General features: G+C 37.4%; 1 protein-coding gene across 1 annotated transcript in view; it reads left to right on the forward strand.

Moving 5' to 3' along the window:
* Positions 1–16,037, forward strand: part of CCDC126 (coiled-coil domain containing 126) — a 43,735-nt gene extending 27,698 nt beyond the window's left edge. Inside the window, exon 3 of the mRNA XM_006069622.4 lies at positions 14,260–16,037. Coding sequence (XP_006069684.1) covers positions 14,260–14,444 — 185 coding nt within the window. The 3' untranslated portion in view covers positions 14,445–16,037. The remainder of the gene's footprint in view (positions 1–14,259) is intronic.
* Positions 16,038–18,621: the final 2,584 nt, after the last annotated feature.

The raw sequence follows: 18,621 nt of genomic DNA on the forward strand, positions 1-18,621 counted from the left end.
ACGCGTCGGAGAAGGAAATGGCAACCCACTCCAGTGTTCTTGTCTGGAGAACCCAGGGACGGGGGAGCCTGCTGGGCTGCCATCTATGGGGTCACGCAGAGTTGGACACGATTGAAGTGACTTAGCAGCATGAAATATATGTGTGAATAATGCATTTGTGGGTATTTTATGTTTGTGTGACTGTTTCAGCAGGATGAATTTCCTCAAAATGAAACTTTCTGGCTAAGGGTATGCATGTTAAATTTAATAGACACGTGTCAAGTTGCCCTCCAGGGTTGTGCTGCCAGTGTGCACTCGTGTTTCCACTCTCCCACCACTTTCGAAGTGCCAGTTTCTGCACCCTGCACCAGTTCAGTTTACTTTTAAATGGCATCTAATTGTTTGCTTTTGCATTTCTGTGTTTACAGGAGAGGTTGAAAGATTTTCTAGTTTGTTGCCTATTTGCATTTCTTATACATATAAGAGGGAATATTTTGTATCCTTTGTCAGTTTTTCTGCAGGGAAATTACTTTTTGACTGATTTTTTATTAAAGACATTCACTCCGTCAGTATATGTAGCATATGGTTTTGCTCTGATTCATCAGTTGTCTAATAACTTGGTATATTGTTTTTAAAAATTTATATGGTAAAACATGTCTATCATCTTTTATGCTTTAGTTATATGCTTAAAAATTTTTTTCTAAAACACATTGTAATATATTGCAGTTTTGCTTTTTTTTTCCTACATTTTTGTCTGTAATATGGTCTTCCCAGGTTGTGCTAGTGGTAGAGAATCTGCCTGCCAGTGTGGGAGATGTAGGAGACTCAGGTTCAGTCCCTGGGTCAAGACGATCCCCTGGAGGAGGAAATGGCAACCCACTCCAGTATTTTTGCCTGGAAAATTCATGGACAGAAGAGCCTGACAGGCTACAGTCTACGAGGTCGCAAAGAGTCAGACAGAACTGAGCAACCAAGCACACACACAAGTCTGTAATACAGTTGAGATTTCTGGTGCAAACAATAAGAGATGCTGGTTCTTTTTTGCAGACTAGGTAGCCAGTTATTTCAGTTTCATTATTTGAATTCTATCCTTGCGCCAGTAATCTGGAATGGCAATATAAATTACAGTAAGTTGAGTATTTCGTGAGTTCTGGTGAACTTGAACTTTCAGCCATTGATAGAAACCATTTAGCCTCTAGTTGCTACCATATAAAAAGGCTAGTCAGTCAAAATAATATTTATTGAATGGTTTTCCCTTGAGCTATATAATGTGATTTTCCCAGTTGGCAAACAAAACACAAGCTAATATATTTTTTAAAATGTTGGTCTACAGTGAATTGTTACTATTGCAAGAGCCATGGACAGATCAGTTCAGCTTTAAGATTACTGTCTGTAAATTTTGAGGAGTAACTTGTACTTTCTTTTTAAGATATCATCATTTCTTTTTAAGATATCTTAAAAAGATATCTAAGAATATTGCTTAACATTCTTAGTTTTCTGTAAGAAAAAAAAAAACTTACGTTTCTTCCCATGTAACATTTTTTGGATTCTGTGATTTGTGCAGAGCAGTGAATTTGGGGTTATTGTTCTGATGCCCAGTGACTGTTAGAGAACATTTGCAGTTGACCTGTGGTTTCCTACACCTGAATGTACAGCAACACATCTTTTTTCACCTCAGGCTTTTCCACCCAAAGTCTGACCTTACTATCTTTTAAGAGTTTTGGTTTTACCATCTATTGTTGTTGCTGAAAAATGGACTCCACCAAATATTTTCAGAGAATTGGAGAACAGTTTAATGTTAATATTTAAATGCTATTCTGAGAATTAAGAACTGTCAACCAGGCACAGACAGAGACAAAACAAGCAAAACCCCAACAGAAGCCTGTTCTCTGTAGCCAAAGAGGGGCAGCCTAGCAAGATAAAAACTTATAGACAGTAAACTATTCTCCTCTAGCCAGACACCACAAAAGAAAGTTACCACTATACCACCCACGTTATCAAAGGCCAAGTGAGGAACACAGACTCCCACCCTTGTGAGGCTATAACAGAGCATCCAGACTCCCTCTACACCACGTGGAGACCACATGGGGAGCCAGAACTTCTACCCTTACACAGTAATGAGGTGCTCACCTCCCTTCCTCAGGGGTGATGTGTGGAGAGTGAGGACTTCCACCATTGCCCAGTGCTAAGGAGCAGTCTGCATCACAGTGTCAGTGAAGAGTATGTGGGGAGGGGGGGCCTGGAACTCCTCCCTCCATCCAGCAGTGACAAAGAGCTCACCACCTTCAGGTGGCAGTGGAGGCTAAGCGGGAACCTAGATTTTTGCCTCCACCTGGCAGTAACAAGGTGACACCCCTCTGCCCTGCCACAGTGGTATCAGAGAATACTACTTAACATAGGAGGTTTAAATAAGATCCCGACTTTCATAATAAAATATGTAAATGTCCTGCTTACAAATATAAATCAGTTGTCATACCAAGAACCAGGGAAATCTTAAACTGAATGAAGAAAGATAACCAATGACTAATGTTAGAATTATCTGAAAAAGGTTTTAAAGCAGTCAGGATTAAATGCTTCAGTGAGGAATTAATGAGCACAAATAACAGAATGAAAGAACAGAAAGGCTCAACAGGGAAACAGAAAGTCTTAGGAGATAAATAGAGCATATAAATAAAAACTAAATGGAAATTTTTGGACTGAAAAATACAATGACTAAAATGAAAAGTATGAGTTAGCAGATTGACTCAAAAGTAGAAAGGAGAGAACGGAGGATAGTATCAGTGAACTGAAATATAGAATGATGTAATTACCCAACCTGAACAACAGAGAGAAAATAGACTTAAAATTCCAGCACGTTAGTGACCTGTAGGATTATAACAACAGATGTAACTTTTGTGGAAGAGGAGAATGAGGGCAGAGCTGGAAAAATAATTCAAAAAAATTATGACCAAAAATTTTCCAAATTTTTCAAGAGACACAGACCTCAGATTCAAGAAGCTGAGTGAACCCCAAGTATGATTAGTCAAAAAAGTCCATGCCCTGATACATCATAAGTAAGCATCTGAAAACTTAAAAGAGCAACTTAGGAAAAAAAACACTTGGACTTACCTGTTGACCTTAGGATTCTGGGCTGTCACTGTGGTGGCCTGGCTTCAATCCCTGGTCAAGGACGATCCCACAAACTGTGTGATATGGCCAAAAAAAAAAAAAAAAAAAAATCTTTTCAAAAGCACTTAGAGAAAAGCAACACTTAACGGTGAGAAGACAATTCAGATGATAGTGGATTTCTCATCAGAAACCATCAAGTCTAGAAATAAGTGGCATGTGTATGTATATATATATTTAATTGGAGGATAATTGCTTTACAATGTTGTGTTGGTTTCTGGCATATTGTGTTTTAAATGCTTAAAGAAAAGAACTCTTAAACCAGAATTCTATACCCAGTGAAAATATCCTTTAGGAATTAAGGGAAATCAAAGGTATTTCTTAGATGAAGGAAAAGAGTTTGTTACCAGCAGACCTACACTAAGAAACAACTAAAGAAGTTCTTTCATTGGAAAAGAAATGATAAAAATAGAGGAAACTTGGAACAATCAGGAAGGAAAGAAAAACACAGTGCATAAAAATAAAGGTAGGTCACTAGATTCTTTTTCTTCTTGATTTTTCTAAACTGAAGCAAAAATTGTTGAAGGAAAAATTATAACACTGCTTGATGTGATTCTAAATTTATGTAGAGGAAATATTTAAGGCAGTATCTTATAAATGAAGTAGTTGGTAAAAGGATGGTGTATTCAGATTTTTAAATCTGAATAAAACAAATCAAGGAGAGGGAGAGATAGACTTTAAGAAATTCACTGCTTATGCAGTTGTGGAGCCTGGAAAGTCCAAAATCTTCAGGGCAGGCTGAAAATTCTGGCAAGAACTGATGTTTAGGTCCTGAGTCTGAAGGCAGTCAGTCTGGGGACAAAACTCCTCCTGTTCCATAAACCGTAGTCTTTTCTTAAGATCTTCAGCTTACTAGATGAAGTATACTCACATAGTGGTGAGTAATTACATTACTGAAAGTCTACTGGTTTAAATGCTGTGCTAAGTTGCTTCAGTCATGTCTGACTCTTTGTGACCCTATGGACTGTAGCTTGCCAGCCTCCTTTGTCCATGGGATTCTCAGGAAAGAATACTAGAGTGGGTTGCCATGCCCTCCTCCAGGGGATCTTCCTGACCCAGGGATCAAACCTGAGTATCCTGTGGCTTCTGCATTGCAGGTGGATTCTTTACCACTGGGCCTTGCTAATCCCATCAAAACAGTACTTTCGCAGCAATATCCAGACTGGTAGATTTGTCTACATACCATAGCCTAGCCAAATTGACACAAAATGAACTGTCGTAGATGATGATTGTTCAGTTAGTTGTGTCCTACTCTTTGCAACCCCATGGACTGCAGCATGCCAGGCTTCCCTGTTCTTCACCATCTCCTGGAGCTTGCTCAAACTCATGTCCATTGAGTTGGTGATGCCATCCAACTATCTCATCCTCTGTTGCTTCCTTCTCCTGCCTTCAGTCTTTCCCAGCATCAGGATCTTTTCCAATGAGTCATCTCTTCCCATCAGGTGGCCAAAGTATTGGAGTTCCAGCTTCAGCATCAGTCCTTCCAGTGAATATTCAGGATTGATTTCCTTTAGGATTGACTGGTTTGATCTTCTTGCAGTCCAAAGAACTCTCAAGAGTCTTCTGCAATACCATAGTTTGAAAGCATCAGTTCTTCAGTGCTCAGCCTTCTTTGTGGTCCAGCTCTCACATGCATACATGACTACTGGAAAAATGGTATCTTGGACTCTATGGACTTTTGTTAGCAAAGTAATGTCTCTGCTTTTTAATATGCTGTCTAGGTTGGTCATAGCTTTCCTTCCAAGGAGCAATCGTCTTTTAATTTCATGGCTGCAGTCACTGTTTGCAGTGATTTTGTAGCCCAAGAAAATAAAATTTGTCACTGTTTCCGTTGCTTCCATATCTGTTTGCCATGAAGTGATGAGACCAGATGTCATGATCTTAGTTTTTTGAATGTTGACTTTTAAGCCAACTTTTTTTCTCTCCTCTTTCACCTTAATCAAGGGACTTTTTAGTTCCTCTTCACTTTCTGCTGTAAAGGTGGTGTCATCTACATATCTGAGGTTATTGATATTTCTCCCTCCAATCTTGATTCCAGCTTGTGCTTCATCCAGCCAGGCATTCGCATGATATACTCTGCATAAGTTAAATAAGCAGGATGACAGTATACAGCCTTGATGTACTCCTTTCCCAATTTTGGATCAGTCTGTTATTCTATGTCTGGTTCTAACTGTTGTTGCTTCTTGACTTGCATACAGGTTTCTTAGGAGGCAGGTAAGGTGGTCTGGTATTGCCGTCTCTTGAAGAATTTTCCACAGTTTGTTGTGATCCACACAGTCAAAGGCTTTAGTGTAGTCAGTGAAGCAGAAGTAGATGTTTTTCTGGAATTGTCTTGCTTTTTCTGTGATCCAGTGGATGTTGGCAATTTGATCTCTGGTTCCTCTGTCTTTTCTGAATCCAGCTTAAACATTTGTAAGTTCTTGGTTCATGTACTGTTAAAGCCTCACTTGGAGAATTTTGAGCATTACTTTGTTAGCATGTTAAATGAGTGCAATTGTATGGTAGTTTGAACATTCTTTGGCATTGCCTTTCTTTGGGATTGGAATGAAAACTGACCTTTTCCAGTCCTGTGGCCACTGCTGAGTTTTCCACGTTTGGTGGCATATTGCGTGCACCACTTTCACAGCATCATCTTTCAGGATTTGAAATAGCTCAACTGGAATACCATCACCTCCACTACCTTTGTTGGTAGTGATGCTTCCTAAGGCCCACTTAACTTCGCACTCTAAGATATCTGGTTCTAGGTGAATGATCACACCATCATGGTTATCTGGGTCATTAAGGTCTTTTTTTGTATATTTCTTCTGTGTATTCTTGCCACCGGTTTGTATTCTTTTCTGCTTCTGTTAGGTCCATACTGTTTCTCTCCTTTACTGTGCCCATCTTTTCATGGAATGCCTCCATGGCATCACTGATTTTCTTGAAGAGATCTCTAGGCTTTCCTATTCTGTTGTTTTCCTCTATTTCTTTGCTTTGTTCATTTAGGACAGCTCTCTTATCTCTCCTTGCTATTCTTGGGAACTCTGCATTCAGATGGATATATCTTTCCTTTTCTTTGCCTTTCGCTTCTCTTCTTTTCTCAGCTATTTGTAAGGCCTCCTCAGATAACCATTTTGTCTTTTTGCATTTGTTTTTCTTGGGGATGGTTTTTTTTTAATCTTCTAAAAAATTTTTATTGGAGTATAGTTGATTTATAATATTGTATTTCAGGTGCATAGGAAAGTGAATCAGGGATACATATATCCACTCTTTTTTATATTCTTTTCCCATGTGGGTCATTAGAGATTACTGAATAGAGTTCCCTGTGCTATGCAATAGGTCCTTACTTTCTATTTTCTATTTAGTAGTGTGTATATGTATATTGGGTTGTTGGAGAAGGCTGTTTGCTATGACCAGTGCATTCTCTTGGCAAAACTTTGTTAGCTTTTGCTTTGCTTTATTTTGTACTCCAATGCTACACTTGCCTGTTACTCCAGATATCTCTTGACTTCCTCCTTTTGCATTCCAGTCCCCTGTAATGAAAAGGACATCTATTTTGGGTGTTAGTTATAGAAGGTCATGTAGGTCTTCATAGAACCGTTCAACTTCAGCTTCTTTTGTGTTAGTGGTTGGAGCGTAGACTTGGATTACTGTGATACTGAATGATTTGCCTTGGAAACTAACCAACATCATTCTGTCATTTTTGAGATTACACCCAGGTACTGCATTTTGGATTCTTTTGTTGACTGTGAGGACTTCTTCATCTTTCACTGCCAAAGGATATAATTAGTCTGTTTTCAGTATTGACCATCTGGTGATGTCCATGTGTAGAGTTGTCTCTTGTGTTGTTAGAAGACAGTGTTTGTTATGACCAGTGCATTTTCTTGGCTTAACTTTGTTAGCCTTTGCCCTGCTTCATTTTATACTCCAAGGCCAAATTTGCCTGTTACTCTAGGTATCTTTTGACTTCCTACTTTTGCATTCCAGTCTCCTGTGATGAAAAGGACTTTTTTTTTTTTTTTTTTTGGTGTTCTAGAACGTCTTGTAGGTCTTCATAGAACCGTTCAGCTTCTTCAATGTTAGTGGTTGGGGCATAGACTTGGATTACTGTGATATTGAATGGTTTGCGTTGGAAATGAACAGAGATCATTCTGTCATTTTTCAGATTGCACCCAAGTACTGCATTTTGGACTCTGGCTGATTATGAGGGCTACTTCATTTCTTCTAAGGGATTTTTGCCTACAGTAATAGATATAATGGTCATCTGAATTAAATTCACCCATTCCAGTCCATTTAGTTCACTGATTCCTAAAATGTTGACATTCACTCTTGCCATCTCCTGTTTGACCACTTTCAGTTTAGCTTGTTTCATGGACCTAACGTTCCATGTTCCTATACAGTATTGTTCTTTACAGCATCAGACTTTACTTCTACCACCAGACATATCCACAGCTGGGGGTTCTTTAAGCTTTGGCTCCGGCTCTTCATTCCTTTTGGAGCTATATCTCTGCTCTACTCCAATAGTGTTTTGAGCACCAACCAACCTGGGGAGTTCATCTTGCAGTGTCATATCTTTTTGCATTTTTCATACTGTTCATTGGGTTCTCAAGGCAAGAATACTGAAGTGGTTTACCATTCCCATCTGCAGTGGACCACGTTTTGTCAGAACTCTCCACCATGACCCACCATCTTGGGTGGCCCTACACAGCATGGCTTATAGTATCATTGAGTTAGACAAGGCTGTGGTCCATGTGATAAGTTTGGTTAGTTTTCTGTGATTGTGGTTTTCATTCTGTCTTCCTTCTGATGGGTAAGGATAAGAGGCTTGTGGAAGCTTCCTGATGGGAGGGACTGGCTGTGGGGAAACTGGGTCTTACTGTGGTCGGGGAGGCCATGCTCAGTAAATCTTTAATCCAATTTTCTGCTGATGGGTGGGGCTGTGTTCCCGCCCTGTATCTTGGCCTTAGGCCAAACTATGTTAGGGGTAATGGTGACCTCTTGCAAAAGGATTTATGCCAGGATGCTGTGGCTCCCATGACTGTTGTAATCAGTGCCCGTGATTACGCAGTAGGCCGCTGTCAACCCACACCTGTGCTGGAGGCTCCAGGACACTCAATGGCAAATCTGGCTCAGTCTCTTGTAGGGTCACTGCTCCTTTCTCCTGCTTCCTGATGCATACAAGGTTTTGTTGTGCCCTCCAAGAGTCTGTTTCCCCAGTCCTGTGGAAGTTCTGAAATCAAATCCCACTGACCTTCAAAGTCAAATTCCCTGGGGATTCTCAGTCCCTTTGCTGGATCTGCTGGATCACAGATGGTTAAGAGAAGTAAAGCTTCTGTATATCACTATGATTGGTAAAATGACTATCGTACATTATGTATAAGATGTAATATCCAGAATAACTAAAACTTGCAGAGAGATACATTTAAAAACCCTTCAGAAAAATAAAAAAAAATTCTAAAAAATACTCAAGTACCCCATAGGAAGGCAGGAAAAGGAAAACAGGGAAGTGAAAAAACAGAACAAACAAAAGATGAAATTTCAGACTTAAGTCCTAATATACCAGAATTACATTAATTATTAGTGTTATAAATATACTAGTTTGAGGACATTGGCAGATTGGGTTAAAAAACATGACAAAGTATGTGCTGTCTACAAGAAACTCACTTCAAACTTAATGATACTGGCTGGCTGTAAGTAGAAGGATTGGAAAAGATATTTCATGAAATATTTGTCAAAGGAATGCAGGGATGTCTACATTAATAACAGATCAAGTAGACTTCAGAGGAAAGAAAACTACCAGTGTTAGAGAAGGACATTATATAATCATAAAGGGGTCAATCTACCCAGAAGAAATAACAGTCCTAAATGTATCTACAAAAATGATAGAACTGAAAATAAAAATGGATAAATCCACAATTATAGTTGAGAATTTAAACACTGCTCTCTCAGAAACTGATAGAACTAGGCAGAAAATCTACAAAGATATAAAAGACCTGAAGAACACAGTCTAAGCAATGGACTCCTACATATTTGGAAGCTCCATTAATAACAGCAAGATATACATTTTTTTTTCAAATTCTGTAAGCATTTTATTTATCATTGAAGAAGAAACACAGGAGCATTGTGTTGGCTTCAATGAGACCAAATAGTTAATCTTTAACATAGCTACCACACTCCAAAATTGAAGTCAACACAGGGGATATACATGGGTTTTAACAGTCCATAGAACATTTACAAAAACAGTTATCCTAAGACATAAAACAAACCTCAACAAATGTATAAGAATTGGGATCGTAAAGTGTATTCTGTGACTGCAGTGAACTCAAAATAGAAATAAAAGAGTGGTAATAGGACAATCCCCAAATGAAAGTGCAACATAAAAAATTGTGGGACACAGCTACAGCCATGCTGAGAGAGGAGTTTACTTTAGAAAAGTACATACTTTAGAAAAGAGAATTTTAAAATGTATAATCTGAGCTCCCATCTCAAGAACCTAGAAAAAGAAGAGCTAAAGAAACCCAGAGCAGAGCAGAAAGAAGGAAATGATTAAAATAAGAACAGAAATGAATGAAATTGAAAGAAAATCAGTAGAGAAAATCAATGTAACAAAGAGCTTTTCCTTTGAAAGAGTGGGGAATAAACTGGCAAACTTCTAATAAGACTGACAGAAAAATTGCAGTGTCACTGCAGACCCTGCAAATATCAAAATAATAAGAGACTACTAAGAACAGCTCTACACATAGACATAGTGACTTATATGAAAGGGGTTGGTACCTCTAAAACTGAACTAGCACAGTCACCCAATGGAATAAGTAATTCGAATAGCTCTGTACAGGCTTAGCTCCGAGATACTTGGTTCTAGACCACTGCAATAAAGCAAGTCATTCCAAGTTTTTGGTTTCACAGTGCATGTAAAAGTTACATTTACACTGTAGTTTTTTAGGTGTATGATAGTAATAGCATTATCTAAGAAACCAAATAAATGTACACACCGTAATTAAAAATACTTCATTGCTAAAAAATGCTAACCATTATCTGAGCCTTCAGCAAGTCATACTTTTTTTTTTTAAACTGGTCTTGCCTTGATGTCAATGGCTGATGACTGGTCAGGGTGGTGTTGCTGAGGGTTGGTGGGCTGTGACAATTTCTTAACATAAAACAGCGGTGACGTTTGCCGCATCAGTTGACCGATTCACAAATGATTTCTCTCTAGTACGCCATGCTGTTTGATAGTGTTTTACCCACAGTGGAACTTCTTTCAGAGTTGAAATAAGTCCTCAAACTCTGCTGCTGCTTTGTCAACTAAGTTTATGTAATATTCTTAATGTTTTTTTTTCTCTTTTTGTCATTGCAAGTCTTCATAGCAACTTCACTAGGAGTAGAGTCCATGTCAGTAAACCAGTTACTTGACTTATTCCTTAAAGAAGCAACTCCTCATTTGTTAAAGGGTTTTTTTGTTTGCTAATTTTTTTTTCTGTCATGAGATTGCATCAACTCAGTGACAATCATCAGACTCCACTTCGAATTCCGGTCCCCATACTGTTTTCACATACCTGCACATCTGATCACAGATCACCATAACAAATACCATAATGAGAAAGTTTGAAATATTGCGACAGTTACGAAAATGTGACACAGAGACATGAAGAGAGCAAGTGCTGTTGGAAAAATGGCACCAATACACTTCCCTGGTACAGGGTTGCCACAGCCTGTCAATTTGTATAAAAAAAAAAATCACAGTATTTACAAAGTGAGAATATGTTTGTAACTGTTAGGGAAATTGACTATAAGAACTTCCAAAAAGAAATCTTCAGGCCCAGGTGGTTGCACTGGAGAATTCTATCAAAAATTTTAATAGCAATTAGTATCAATCTTACACAGTCATTTCCAGAAAATAGAAGAGGAGAGAACACTTCCCAGTTCAGTTATAAGGCTAGTATTAACTTTACACCAAAACCAAAGACTGTATTGGTAATAAAAACTAAAGACCAGTATCCCTCATGAGTGTAGATGTGCAGGTCCTTAGGAAAAACTTAGCAAGTGGAATTCAACAACATATACAGAGAATTAATTACTGTTATTAAGTGGCATTTATTCCAGGGATGCAAGTCTGTTTTAATTTTCAAAAAGCAGTCAGCTTAATCCATCATACTAGAAGGTTAATGAAAAGAAAGGGAGGGTTACTGTAAGAGAGCAACCCAGGAATCCTTGTGGTGAAGAAAATACTCTGCATCTTGACTGTACCAGTATCAGACTCTAGTAGTGATGTTTTATGTGATTTTGCAAGATGTCACTCTTGGGGGAAACTGGGTAAAGGGTACTGAAATCTTGTGTTTGTTACTTCTTGCACTTAGATCATTATGTAGCTTTTCTTTTCTCACTTAAAAACTAGGCTTTTTTTAATGTGCCTAGGCATTTAATTTGTATGTCACGTTTGATGAGAACATCTCTTGATCTACTCATGAGATCTAAACAGTGTGCCTTGCACTCTTAAGTAGGGAAGTAATAAAATATTTGTTGAATGATATAATTTATTCAGCACTCAGTGGGAGAGGGTAGCTGTATTAAAAATGTAGAAGACTGAACAATTAATGTACACTTAATTACAGAGTTTATGAGGCTTTTGAAATGATTTTTACCTAGCTATTTGCTCTGATATTTAAATCAGCTTTTAGTTCTTAGGAAGCATTCTTGTTTTGTTGCTGGCTTCATAATAAAACTTTACAGTGAGTAATTTGCTTTGATCAAGAAGTGACTTCTAACTTTTCTCCCTTGTACAATTAAGCAGATTTTAGTGGCAGTAAAATATTCATTTGAATTTGAAAAATATTAATAAGGAAAAGTTTTTGACTTACATTTTAAACACTTAATGTGTTTTATTTTCATTAGTCATTTTTGCATTTTACTATAATTGTGTTTCTTTTTTGTGTACACATGATTTTATTTGTATCTGCCTCTTTTCACATTTATACAAATAATAAAACCTACTGGGATATAAAAAAGAGATAAATCAAGATAGAGACATATAGGTATGGAAGTTTATTTTACTTTGTATAATATCTTTAAGGTTCATCCATTTTGTATCATGTATTAGAGATCATTGTTCCTTTTTATGGCTAAATAATATTCTCTTGTATGTGAATACCACATTTTGTTCATCTTGTCACCTACTGATGGACACTTAGGTTATTTCTACCTTTTTGGCTATTGTGAATAATTCTGAAATAAACACTGGTGTACAGGTACCTCTTTGAGTCTCTTCTTTCACTTTTTAAAGGTATGTACCGAGGAGTGGAATTTCTGGGTCGTATGGTTTGATCCCTGGGTTGGGAAGATCCCCTGGAGAAGGGAAAGGCTACCCACTCCAGTATTCTGGTCTAGAGAATTCCATGGACTATATATATATAGTCCGTGAGGTCGCAAAGAGTCAGGCATGACTGAGCGGCTTTCACTTTTACTTTTTTCATGGTATGCCTGGCTGTTTTGCATGATGGCTATGCCATTTTATAGACCCACTAGCCATATATGTGGATTCTAACTTCCTCATGTTCTTGCCCATGTTTATTATTTTCCCGTTCTCTGATTATAGCCATCCTAGCAGGTGTAAAATGATGTATCATGTGATGTTTGGTATTGTTTCACATGCTTATTGATCAGTTGCATATTTTCTTTGAAGAAATGTTTTTTCAAGTCCTTTGCTGATTTTAAAAATTGAGTGGTTTATCTTTTTATTGTTGGGTTTAGGAGTTCTTTATATGCTCTTGATATTAAGCCCTTATCAGATACATGATTTGCAAATATTTTCTTCCATTTTGTAGATTGTCATCTCCCTTTCTGGATAGTATCTTTTGATTTCCAAAAGTTTTAAATTTTGATGAAGTCCAATTTACCTATTTTATTTTTCTTCTACCTATTTTTTTTTTTTTTCTGATGACTTACTAACAGAACCATTAGCAATTTTATGAGCTGTTGTTGAAATGATTTTTTTCTCTGATCACAGATAGGGGTTGAGGTGCCATTTTTAGTCCAGGATCAACAAAAAATAACAATATTAGATGTCACTGACTGAATACCTAATATGTGCTAGGTGCCATTGGGAATCCTGAGTAAAAAGACTTAAAATGAAGCAGAGGGTCATAATTTCATTCTTTTTTTTTCTTTTTATTTTAATTGGAGGCTAATTACAATATTGTGTGGTTTTGCCATACATTCACATGAATCAGCCATGGGTGTACATGTGTTCCCCATCCTGATCCTCCCTCCCACCTCCCTCCCCAGCCCATCCCTCAGGATCATCCCAGTGCACCAGCCCTGAGCACCCTGTCTTCATGCATCAAACCTGGACTGACGATCTATTTCACATATGTTAATATACATGTTTCAATGCTATTCTGTCAAATCATCCCACCCTCGCCTTCTCCCACAGAATCCAAAAGACTGTTCTTTACATCTGTATCTCTCTTGTTGTCTCGCATATAGGGTCATCGTTACCATCTTTCTAAATTCCATATATATGCGTTAATATACTGTATTGGTGTTTTTCTTTCTGACTTACTTTGCATAATTTCATTCTTGCCAGGTAAATTCTGCTGACATCATGTAACCTCCCAGAGAGATTAGAAGATAGTTCCCCTATCATTTGCTAGTCAAAACTACTATCTGTACTGCACTAACCAGGTTCCTGGCTCTGCTCTGGTTCCTGGGTTCCCCCTACATTTCAGCCTGTGGAGGTTCTAGGTTTTTTTGTTTCTACATTTCACTGAGTTTCTTACTTAGCTAGCTTTCTACCTTAGCTGCCTAGCCCACATCATCTTTACAGACTGCTTAAGAATCTCAAAGTAAATGGATTTCTTACAGAGGGACTAACATTTTAAACCAGCCCTTAAATTGTTTTATTGCATTAGAAAAGTGAGTTTCCCCACATTTATAACTGAAATTATTCCTATAAGAAGCTCTGTATGTGATACTATTGATTAAAATACTGAGGCTTTTCCTGTTTGTGGTTTGAGCGCTTTCTCTCTAGTATATTTCAGATGATTCAATAATTGTTCATGTTTCCCGTCAAACTATGAAAGCACAAATATTAAGTGCTCTATCACTGTTTATTATGATTTATTCTCATTTTTTTCCCCCTAGCGGATCTAAGAAGAACAATTGCTGTCCTTTTGGATGACATTTTACAGCGTTTGGTAAAGCTGGAGAACAAAGTCGACTATATTGTTGTGAACGGCTCAGCAGCTAGCACTACCAGTGGTACTAGTGGGAATCCAGTGCCACTGGCCACAAATAAAAGGATAAAAGCATCAGGCAGCATTAGATAGCAGTTGAAGATCACCTCGTGCTGCTGCATTCACCATGGATTATATCCTATGGCAGAAAATCACTGGCTAGCATAGAGTAATACTTTACAATAAAAGCTCTACGCATTTTCAAGGAATATGCTGGATTCATGGAACTTTAATTCTGTATATAATTTAAAAGTTATTAGTTTGCTTTCAGGCACATCTCTTCAATGCTGTACTATAGCCTTAAAAGGAATTTGGTAACATGGTTGATGTAGTAAGCAGGTAGGTGATCTTTGTATAAATCTTTGTGTTTGAGACCAAGTTGAAACAAAAACACTGAAAGACGGATTCATTTCTACAAAATATTTATTTAAATATATAACATATTTTTTAGACAAATGAGGAATATTGTTATTGAATCGTTTTGTCATTTGTTATGGATAGATGTGACTGTTGGACTAATACTATTAGAAAATGTGCTTACTTCCAGTACTTACTATATTTTGTTATTCAGATTATGAGCAGAGAGAAAGGAAGTATAATGTTGAAAATAGTGTTTTGAAATGATGACCCAAAGAATGTCTTCATTTGCACTATCCCTTCAGAATAACTGAAGGTTAATTATTGTATATTAAAAAAAATTACATTTGTAAGAGTATAATCTTGAAATGGGTAGTAGCCACTGTTCGTAAACTATTCTAAACATTGGGGCAATTAAATAACATTAAAATAGTAATCTCCAATCTCGTATGTAACATTTTCTTATATACTTGTATTCTGAAGAATGAAAGATATTTTTATGATGAGATTAAATATTAATTCATGATTTTTCATATAGATGAATGTTAATTTAAAAATATAACACTTTGAGTGATTATGCTGTCAAGAAAGCACATTATTTCCATATTTGGGTAATTTTTGCTTTTATTATATTGACAAGGGAGCGGGAAACAGATATTTGTGAGACTGGAACTCTTAAGGACTTTAGCCAGATGTGTATAATAAAAGTATTTGTGTTGCATTAAATTGTTTGTAAAATGTTAACATTATAGTATATAGAATATATACTCTTTATGAAATGTTGGATTTGTATGATATATAGTAGATATTCATTTTATGTAGTGACCACTTAAAAATAAGAGCATTTAAAATGTAATTTAAATTATGAAGATGGACTATCTTTTCAGGAAAACAGCTATTCTATATATAGCACAAGAGAGCTCAATCTTGGGTAATTCTAGTATAGAGCAAAGTACACCTTTATTTAAATTTTCCTTGTTGCAAATTTAATTGCCGTATGGTGCCCTATGTTTCATAGTATTTATTCTCTAAGTGCAGCTAGCTTCTAGATTTAGACTGTATTGTATTTAGTTTTGGAAATTGTATTGTTCATTATTACAATGTGCTACCAGATGTGGTAGCAATAATTATACTGGTTTATTAAAGTAAGTATGAGAAAATACTTCTTGAAGGTATCTTTGCAGACTCTTCCCTGTACCCTGCCATTATGTGAAGAAATTATTTACATACCGTTTCCAAGTGAAGTTTGGAATAGTTGTTCAGTCTCTCATTAGATGTGTACATTTTTTGTTTTTGTTTTCAGGGATGAAATAAAATGTATTATTTGTACTTTGAAGTGTTATATGTTTTCTTCTTTAATGGTGATTGTTCTTTTAATAAATGGTAAGTGATTAAAAGGAATTTTAGATAATTTTGGGTTTTGTTCCATCAATTTCCAATAGCTGTTTCAAAAGAGAAAAATGAAAGATTGTCTCGTTCAGATTAGAAGAGTCTGAACTTGGGGATTGATGGGAACTAATTCTGAGGTTTGTGATTGGAAGTGGTTCCTAGATTTGTTCCCTCAAGTTGAAGTTTACTGTTGAGTCTTTTTTTTTTTATTTTAATTTTACATTGGAGCATAGGTGATTACCAGTGTTGTGTTAGTTTCAGGTATCCAGCAAAGGGATTCAGTTATACACGTGTCTGTTCTTTTTCACATTCTTTCTTCATTAGGTTATTACAGAGTACCGAGCAGAGTTCCCTGTGTTGTACAGTAGGTCCTTGTTGATTATCTGTTTTAAACATAGCCGTGTGTACATGTAAATCCCGAACTCCCAATCTATTCCTCCCCCTCTACCCTTCCCTCCTGTTAACCATAAGCTTATGCTGTAAGTCTATGAGTATATTTCTGTTTTGTAAATAAATTCATTTGTTTCATTTTGTTAGATTCTGTATATAAGCAGTATCATACGATCTTTGCCTTTGTCTGACTTACTTCAGTTTGTATGATCATAATCTTCAGGTCCATCCATGTTGCTGCAAATGGCATTATTTCTTTGTTTTTAATGGCTGAGTAATATTCGAGTGTGTGTGTGTGTGTGTGTGTGTGTGTGTGTATATATATATATTTTTTTTTTTTATTAGTGTCAGTATCTTTTAGACATCTTTCCAGAATGAGTTTAGGGCTTCCAGTAAGTCTTTATTAGGTCAAATGTTACTTCATGTTGCTTCTTTTTGAGTGTTGATTAGCATTATTCATTAAATAAATCATTTTTCATTTAGCTTTCTCAGAGTGTTTAATTCAGTCATCCACCCACTCTTTCTTTACTATCTCATATCAATTAGACATTAATAGTTAATACTGATTTTTTTTCAGACAAAGAAGTAAACTTTGGTTCTGAGGATTCTTTTTAAATGGGAAGGTGATGTGAAGTATAATAGCAAAGTTTGAGGAGAGGAAACATTTTGAACCATTGGTGTTTGGAAATTTACCCATAACAGATTATGTTCAATTTTGAGATAAATGTGCTTTTTGTTTGCTTTTGCATCTTCATGAGTTTGAAAGGAGGAAAAAAAAATTCCCTTTTGAGTTTTTTCTTGGGATTGGAATTGGGAGTTTCAGGCCAGAAGCCTTGAGTGGATAATTGAAGCAGGAGAGCCCAGAAAGGGGATCTCTGCCAGGTAAGAAGGGCCACTGGCCTCTGCCTCTTGAAAGAGGCTCTACACGTTGTATATTAAAACTATTCAAAACCACAGTGTGTTCTGGGAGGAAGGAGTTAGAGCAGGAAGGATTTGGAGAATTTATTTTTAATAATATCCCTCATGTGATGATATCATTACAGTAACACTGAACATCTACTAAGGGCTGAGCCCTGCACTGTGCCATCATGTACAATGTCTTATTTTAATCTTCAAAACAGCATTGTGAGGTAGGTTCTGTTAATCCCCATTTTGTAGGTGAGGGACTAAGGTATGGAGAAGCTGGATATGAGGGCTCTGGTCACAAATCTTTTATACTGTTCAGCAGAGATTCAGACCTAGAAGAGTTGGTTTATAGGGTCTGTGCTCCTGGTCACTGTGCCTTATCAGCTGTTCTGAGAATCTTGGCTTAAGTAAGCTCAAGCATTCTCCCTTCCTCCCCTTATCTTGTCCCCTGGACCTACGGACTTTCCTCTTGTGATCCAGGAGAGATCTCCTCACTGTCCTCAAATGCCTGGGTCAGCAAAGTGCATAGAGTCTGAAGAGGCATCACACAGTAGGTGCTGGGCTCCCAGGCATTGGTGGTAGCCCCGACCCAGGCTGATGGCCCAGGATGGCCAGGCCATTTGTGGATAATGGGAAATGAACACACACCATAGTATTTGGGAGCTTATGAACAAGCCTGTCACAATAGCGGCTGTTACATCACATCTTGGGCTAAAGAGAAGGGAGGAATCAACTTGGTGCATATTCTCTAGGGTGAATAGAATCTGCTCAGTCTTCCCGTTAGGGCCATTTTTTGTGTGTCCAGCATGGAATTTAGGGCAGTTCTCCATCAGTATCTAGTGTGTGCGTGCATGCTTGGTCGTGTCTGACTCGGCGACCTCAAGCACTGTAGCCCGCCAGGCTCCATGCAAGAATTTGCCTGGATTTGCCAGGCAAGAATACTAGAGTGGGTTGCCGTTTCCTTCTTCAGGGGATCTTCTTGACCCATGGATTGAACCTGCATCTTCCTGCATTGGCAGGCGGATTCTTTACCACTGAGCCATGTAGGAAGTTATTGAGAGTATTTTAAATTGCAGAAAGCTCTGAGTCCACCTGTTTTCTGTCTCTGGATGATTTCTGCTCACTGCACATGATCCTTGCACTGATTACCAGCCTGGAATTGATCTCTCCATGGAGAAGTGAGGAAAATTTTTCACAGAATTCCTCTTTTTAGCATTTTCAGTAATAC

The sequence above is a fragment of the Bubalus bubalis genome, chromosome 8, assembly GCF_019923935.1.
Source record: "Bubalus bubalis isolate 160015118507 breed Murrah chromosome 8, NDDB_SH_1, whole genome shotgun sequence".
Lineage (NCBI taxonomy): Eukaryota > Metazoa > Chordata > Mammalia > Artiodactyla > Bovidae > Bubalus > Bubalus bubalis.